The sequence below is a fragment of the Propithecus coquereli genome, unplaced genomic scaffold (genome assembly GCF_000956105.1).
Source record: "Propithecus coquereli isolate 6110/MARCELLA unplaced genomic scaffold, Pcoq_1.0 Scaffold1, whole genome shotgun sequence".
NCBI lineage: Eukaryota > Metazoa > Chordata > Mammalia > Primates > Indriidae > Propithecus > Propithecus coquereli.
Genome location: NW_012133857.1, coordinates 20,025,063 through 20,033,050, shown reverse-complemented (window position 1 = coordinate 20,033,050; position 7,988 = coordinate 20,025,063). Strand labels below are relative to the sequence as shown.

The window sequence follows — 7,988 nt, the reverse complement described above, 5'->3', positions numbered from 1 at the left end:
TGCCCGGCCTAATTTTTCTGTTTTTTGTAGAGACACGGTCTTACTATGTTGCTCAGGCTGGTCTTGAATTCCTGGCCTCAAGCCATCCCACCTCGGCCTCCCAAAGTGCTAGGATTATAGGTGTGAGCCACCATCCCTGGACCAAACAACTGTCTTGAGTCAGTCTTAGCAGAGTGGACTTGTGTGCTCAATGTTTTACAAATTCTTAAATTACAGATATTCCTACTGAATTAAAATATATAGATGCTTTCTAAAGTCAAATATAAAGATGATATATCATTATTTTCCCTTAATACTGAAGATTAAAATGTACTTTTCTTATGTACTTTTTCTTTGTTAAATGATCATATAAAAGCTGCCACATATAAAAAATTTAATTAGTGCAACAAAGGTCATCTTCTGCAGCCTCAGTGTCACACCTTGCTTGGATATCATTTTTGCTTCATCTTGCTTTCTAACTCTGGTGAGAAATGAGCTCAGTCCTGATTAAGAGGGAAGTATCGCACAATATTACCAACACTTCGGTTAGTCTTCATAAAAATAATATCTGGGCTTGCTTAGCTTGTAATATTTTAGCATGTTACAGTGCTGAAATACACAATCAGATACTGTGTACATTAAGCATGATTCTATGAGAGAAATGAGAACAAAGGGGAAATGTTCAAGGAGAATATATGTGCACTAATAAAAGGTAATAACTCATTTCCATGGATTACACAGAGATAAGAACCTCATACTCATAAAAGAACATTTTAGTTACAGACTAGTATCTAATACGTTGACATCAGGACAAACAGAGTGAGCAATTTCACATTACAAAGGAGTATGATGACTACACATCATTTCACAATGGATAACAGTAAACAAGAAAACAGAAAAGAAACATATTGACAAGATCAGACATATTTTTAAATGTGCTGCATTTAATGCAATCCAAGACTATCAACAATTTAGATGCTGTGACAACATGCCACTGCCATTCGTGGAAACAGCATTTTGCACTGATTACTCAGTGACCAAAAACAGGCAAACAAATAATGCAACAAAGTGGCTAATGCATTTATAGTAACATACAACAGCATCATCTTCCAACCACAGCATTCTTCCCAGATTTTGAAAGAATTATGGCGTATGGACTGGAAGGACACAAAGTGCTTACAGTATTAATACTAAGATATTTACTTTGGCACAAAACTTGTGTTCCAACCAAATAAAATGAGATTTCTCCTAAAACACATAACCTTAGCAAGGTAAAAACGAACATATTACAAAATCAATATGTCCACAAGAAAATATAAAATATTACAGTTTTTTTTTCTTTAGGAACAAACATAAAGACAGAAGAACAACAATCATTTCCAAATTCAAGATACTATAAGGAAAGTGCAAAGAAATACTGCATTGATCAAGTAAATCTAAAAACAATTTTGGGAAAATTCATTATTAAAGACTAAAAGTCGTCTTCAACTTCCTTCTAATTTATAAAGAATCCTTTTTTTTTAATTAATTGATTTTGTTAAAGAGACAGGGTCTCTCTCCGACACCCAGGCTGTTGTGCAGTGGGGCACGATCGTAGCTCACTATAACCTCTCCTGCGCACGAGTGATACTCCCACCCTTAGCCTCCCAAGTAGCTAAGACTACAGGCACACGCTACCATGCCCAACTAATTTTTTTTTTTTTTTTGTAGAGACAAGGTCTTTCTATGTTCCCCGGCTGGTCTTGAACTCCTGGCCTCAAGTGATCCTCCTGCATTGGCCTCCTAAAGTGCTGGGATTACAGGTATGAGCCACCGTGCCAGACCAAGAATCCTTTTAAGAGACTCCACAACTGGGGTGGTCCCTGATTAGATCAAATTGTATTAGCCTTCTCCATGACCAGAGCTGGCCAGGCACGAGTCAATGCACGGAGTGGTATGAGGCCAGCAGGACTGAATGCAGCACTTACTGCCCTGCTGTCAACTTCAAGGCTTTGGGAAGTGAAAGGTACCTGCCTTACTCAGGAAGCAGTTGGGTAGGGTCTCTGTCCCAAAGTTAATCCTTATCATTTTTAACATGATTTTTTAAGAAGCCATCCAAGTCAAGGTTTTAAGCAAAATGACATGAAAAGTGAGCATGCATATTTGTGAAGAAGGGGGAAAGGAGATAGGAGGAGAGAAAGTAAAAGGTCATAAAACGAACGTGTGTTTGGCTGGCTGGCTATGAGGTGAATTTTAAGTAACTTTTCAGGCCAATTTCACCTGAAGGGTTCAGACAGCATTATAGTACAGCCCCAGTTTACCTTCCAAAGTATTCTAGGTTAAATATGATACTCTTTGAAATATAAACAATGAATCAAGTGATCTGATACAAAGGGCTTCTCATGTAGGTCAACTAACTGGTAGAGAAAAATTAAAATGTAATTTTATATATTTACATTTTTGAGATCAACCCTACTACTGATGAGTTCTCTATATATGGACCTTGATATACCTCTAGAAATCACCAAGCAGGATGTTCCAAGTATCAACTTTGTGACAGGTAATGTGACTTCTGCTTTCTTTTATTTCTAACTAGCATGGATATCTGATTTGCTTTTGGCTTTAAGTCCAACCACAACTGGGCTCATAATGTCTTTTCCCTTTACCTCTTTCTGTACATCCTTTGCTTGGTTTTCAGCCTTACTGAGAAGAGTTTTTAAATCAGCTGAATCCCGAAGATGCTGTTCTTTCAAAGATCCCATTTGATTCTCAAGCTCTTTCCTAGTCATCTGAAGGATGCTGAGATCACTGGTAAGCTCTAAACTCTGCTTCTGAGAACTGCAACATAAATATTGACAGATAGTTATTCACAGGTAGAAAATGGACACGGCAGGCAGGGAGTCCAATTCCTTATGCATTTCACTACGAGGCATAGAATGGATTTCAGAGGAGGGAAAAAAGTGTAAGAAAGAAAGATATTTTCAATAAGCAAAAAGCATTAAAACACTAAAAACTGTAAGTAAAACTATCCTATCAAATACACACAAAAGTTGAAATTTAAAAACCAGAAGCAGGAGGTGATTAACTATGTTTTGTTCTATCAAATTATATTATTTATATCATCAAAAGATTCAGTATAGGTCTTCTATAGGAAAAAATAAACATATTTCAACCATTTTCTTGTAAGTGTAAGTACTTGACAAATAGGATGGTGGTCATAAACTTAAAAGCTTAGGAGCCACTGCCAACTCAAATAAGATAAACCTGTTCAAATGAGAAGACACATCAAATTGGGGAAAAAAGCATAAGACAAAGGGACTAGGAGACTGGGTTCTAGACCCTAGTCCTCCCACTATTTAACTGTGGGATGTTGAGCAAATTACTTAACTGGCACATTTCATTTGAGTAAACATTTCCTGAGTTCTTAGATCTGTGCCAGGCACCCTGTGAGATAGACATAAATAACAAAAGGAGAGTCTCAGGGCCCTCCACTGTCAAACAAGAAGGTTGAACTCATCAATTTCTGGGGCTGTTCTCCAGCTTAAATTCCATGATTACTTCTATAACTTGATGTAAAAAAATCTGATTTACAACAGCTTGATATGCATGAATCATAATTCCTTGTCCAATTCCTTCTTCTACGTCGCAGAAAACAGAGAACAAAAGACCTGCAAAGTATAGCTGAGTTAGAGAATTTGGCTCCCTAAAATAGCTAAAGGAGTATAAGGTTTTCCAGGGTGACAGTTTTGTATCTTCCAGAATGGATCATTCAAGAATCAGACTTCATACTGTAACTGAGGTACTAGAGAGTATAAATCCCACCCTGGTTGTATTATACGAAGATTCTTAGGGGTGGGTCTGCTGTTGCCAGGCAAATAGAGCTAGGAATTAAATGGCACATAAGACCCTGTAAAGGAAGACTAGCTGCTAAATACTACTTAAAATGCTGGGGAGGCTTACTAAGTAAATTTAGAAAACTACTGCACCAGAAAAGTTTAAGGAACAGAATTAATCTACCTCAAATACTTTATGTGAGTTTAGGCAGATGACTTGACCAATGATCTAATATATTCTACCTTTCTGGGACTTAGTATTTTTAAACCACATGGTTCTACTCATAAGGAGTTTGTAGGCTTGCTTTTCAACACCTAAACAAATTTGAAGTAATTTAAAAACAGTATTTAACAATCTGCCAGATTCTAAGTCATCATCACATCTCAAAAATAAAAGATCTACTCTGAATCTTTAAAATACAAATAATTTCAAAACAAGAATAATTAAGACAATCAACACTGGTAATCAAACATTGGTATTTATTGCTTGATAGAATACCAAACTAAGAGGATTGACTAAGATTCTAATGTATTTCAAATATAAAGAACTTCGGTATCTGCATCATCATCTTACACGTGCTTTACACCAAGCAATTTATTCAAATGTGCTGTTACACAGATAATCAGTATACTTCTTAATTAATGTGTGTGTGTGTGCGCGCATGTTTGTGTGTATGTGTATTTGTTGCTTGGGACTTTATTTTGTCCTATTCATATTTTGGAATTGCTTTTACGAACTTTTACTGTTATAAACACACGTTTGTTTGTTTGTTTGTTTGTTTTTTTGAGACAGAATCTCACTCTTTTGCCCGGGCTAGAGTGAGTGCCGTGGCGTCAGACTAGCTCACAGCAACCTCAAACTCCTGGGCTCAAGCGATCCTCCTGCCTCAGCCTCCCGAGTAGCTGGGACTACAGGCATGCACCACCATGCCCGGCTAATTTTTTCTATATATTTTAGTTGTCCAATTAATTTCTTTCTATTTTTAGTAGAGACGGGGTCTTGCTCTTGCTCAGGCTGGTTTCGAACTCCTGAGCTCAAACAATCCGCCCGCCTTGGCCTCCCAGAGAGCTAGGATTACAGGCGTGAGCCACCGCGCCCGGCCCACATGTTTGTTTTTATTCTTTTTTATGAATTATTTCTTCACATTCAAAAAGTCATACAAATAAAATGTATGAAAAGACTAAAGAAAGTTATAACACTAGAAAAGAAAATAAAAGCACTTTATGGATACTTGTATTGAGAAGACAGGGTATTGTAAAAAGGGGTTTCAGAGAATGAACCAGCACATCTTGTTCTTTCAGTGAGTTAATTTTTTTAAATGTATAATCCACATTACAATTTGTTTTTCTAAACAGATAATGAAGCTTATTATTTTCTGATATATCTAGTCCTGTTCCTTATTATTTTCCCTTAAAGCTTGTTTTCTATGGGAACTGACCTTAAATTATTGAGTTCTGCTAACCTCAATGCTCTCTAGGAATGTAAACACAAGGCCAACAACAGAGTAATGACCCTCATTTTTGATATATTTGAGGTGAGAGAGCTGGGATTAATTAAGAGTGGCTTCAGTAGGAAACATGTGCTACTTTCATATTCTGAATTTAGAACATAAACATTGTTTTAAAAATAAAAACATGGAATAGACTAAATTTTTAAGAATAAACCAATTTTAAATTTATATATGACAAATGTTGGTTCAAAAACAGGATTCCACTAAATTTACTGAAATAAATCCAACATATTAATTGGTTTGCTTATAAGGTACTGGATACGAGAAAGATTTAACTGGCTTTAGAGAATTCTTGATCTGATATATTATTATTCTTCATATAACCTTGTTTGAAATCCAGAAGCTGAATTTTATCTTTCAGTAGTACAAATTCTTTATTAAAGTCACTTCCTGATCACCCTTACTAACAGAAGGGATCACTGATGTGAAAGAAAAACAATTTATATTTGAAATTTATTAATTAGTTTATAGAGCAAGTTCAACAACTAATTATAGACCTTTGGTATTTGCTTAGGGTTGCTTTTTAGGGGGGAGGGGGCCTTTAATGAATCTATTTCTTGAGTACAAGGAAAGGACATGTAGGATGATGGTGGCAGCAGAGGAAAAACTGTTTAAGTAATTATTTAGTATGGTTGACCTGCCAAACAGCCAAACAGAGTCTGGCTGAACATTTTGCTCTTATAACATATTTAAGTATCAAAATTCAATTTAAATTAGATGAAAATTTAAGATAAAGAAATATTTTGAAGCTAAAAAAAGAGTTCTCGCATACTTGTGTAATTCCTTCTCTTGCCGTTGCAGTTCCGATGATAGCAAAACATTTTCCTTTTTTAGAGAACGGCATTCAGTTTCCAATACGTTCCATTCCTTTCTCAATTTCTCTAGTTCACCTGAAATAGTCCCAAAACATACTTTTAACATAGGAACATAACTTCTAAAATAATTCAAAGGATAATGGGAAATAATTCAGAGAAGAACATACTAAGCCCCCACTCCCCAACTTAAAAGAATACAGATTCTACATGGTTATTCTTTGTTACTTTGCATCTATACCTCAAGGAAGTTCTGTCGTCTTGAATTTGAGCAGTATTTTCTTCCACTTCACTTTTATAAGACAAATAATTTCTAATAGTATTTAAACAAAATATAAAATTGTAAAATTTTTAAAAATTTATTGTGGAACTTGAAGATCTGAAGAATGTATTTCCAGCCCCAATATAGAAACAATGCTTTATATAACTGATTGCTATCAAGAAAAAAAAAAAGCCTGCCTGGTCATTTTGTACAATAAGTTATCTCCTCATGTGTGAAAGGAACGGGAATAAAAAAAAAGTTATCATTGCCAAAAGTTAAGAGCTTCATGTAAAATACATTTACCTCGCAATCTGGTTGCTTCTTCTCTCTGCTGGTCCTCACACTGTTGACATCGAAGCTGAAAACTGTTTTGCAGACTTGTGATTTCCTTCTCATATTCGGATGCTGCTTTCCGCCACCGCTCAAGCTCAGCTCGCACCTTCTTAAGCTCTTCTTGTAAAGAAGCAATGTCAGTGTCCCGCTCAGAGGCAGCCTTTTCTGCTGCTTGATGAAGGAGCAAAATTTCATCTCGGGCACTAAGCAGTTCATCTCTAGTGCTTGTGATTTCACTGTCCTTCTCCTCCCGGAGACTCTCAATATCGATGTGTAACCTCTGCAGTTGGGCTACAAAAGTATATTTATCCATCATTTATCCATCCTTAGCCCACAGGAGTTAGAAATAAAAGAACCGCTCATACAAGACTGTAGCTACCGCATAGCCCAAGCTGTCAGAGTTGTTGCTTAAATTGTCTAAGCAGAAAAATGTCAAAATACAGATAACTAAAGAGAAAAGACCAAAGTGATCTTTATTTTCCCAACACAGAGAAAACTGCTTCCAACATTTTAGTATTTATTCTTCTAGATTTTTTCCTATGCATTTAAACACATATAAAAATAAACATTAAATAGGAAGTGATCACAATATATATAGTGTTCTCTATCCTCTTAACAGAAATCTTTCAACAAATAATAGTTTTACTATAACTTATTTGACACATATTAGGCTGTTCTATGTTTAATTACTATATACAATACTGCTCATAATGCAGTCCTGATTATTTTTGTAGGGGGAAACTTATGTGTAGAATTGCTTGGCCAAATCGTAAACATTAAACACTTGATGTTCTTGATTCATTTTTCTGTCTAAATGTCAATTCCTTAAAGAGTCCTCTAATGATTTATCTAAAAAAACAGTCCTCTAAGCACTCTCTGGCCCTTTACTCTGCTTTATTTTCTTTCAAAGCTCTTATTGGCTATCACATTATATATTTATTTGCTTATTGTTTATCTTTTCCACTAGACTGTATACCTCATGTGTGCAGGGCTTTTGTTTTGCTCACTATTCTTTCCCTAATACCTGACAGAGTAAATACTCAAGAATTATTGGTTGGATTAATGAGTTGATAAAAATCAACAAATACTGCCTAACTGAAGAGGTACATGTATTTTTAAAAGATGTGGTCTTATGCTCTCATGACCCAAACTGGAAACAATCTGTATAAAATCATACCTGGTGGCCGGGCGCGGAGGCTCACGCCTGTAATCCTAGCACTCTGGGAGGCCGAGGCGGGTGGATCGCTCAAGGTCAGGAGTTTGAGACTAGCCTGAACAA

General features: G+C 35.9%; 1 protein-coding gene across 6 annotated transcripts in view; it reads right to left on the bottom strand.

Annotated features, from left to right (window-relative positions):
• Window positions 1–7,988, bottom strand: part of SLMAP (sarcolemma associated protein) — a 174,798-nt gene that overhangs the window by 16,468 nt on the left and 150,342 nt on the right. For all 6 annotated transcript variants that reach the window (XM_012638376.1, XM_012638386.1, XM_012638393.1 and 3 more), the window contains 3 exons: window positions 6,680–7,000; window positions 6,075–6,192; window positions 2,625–2,796 (listed from right to left, as the gene is read on the bottom strand). In XM_012638376.1, coding sequence (XP_012493830.1) covers window positions 2,625–2,796; window positions 6,075–6,192; window positions 6,680–7,000 — 611 coding nt within the window. The remainder of the gene's footprint in view (window positions 1–2,624; window positions 2,797–6,074; window positions 6,193–6,679; window positions 7,001–7,988) is intronic.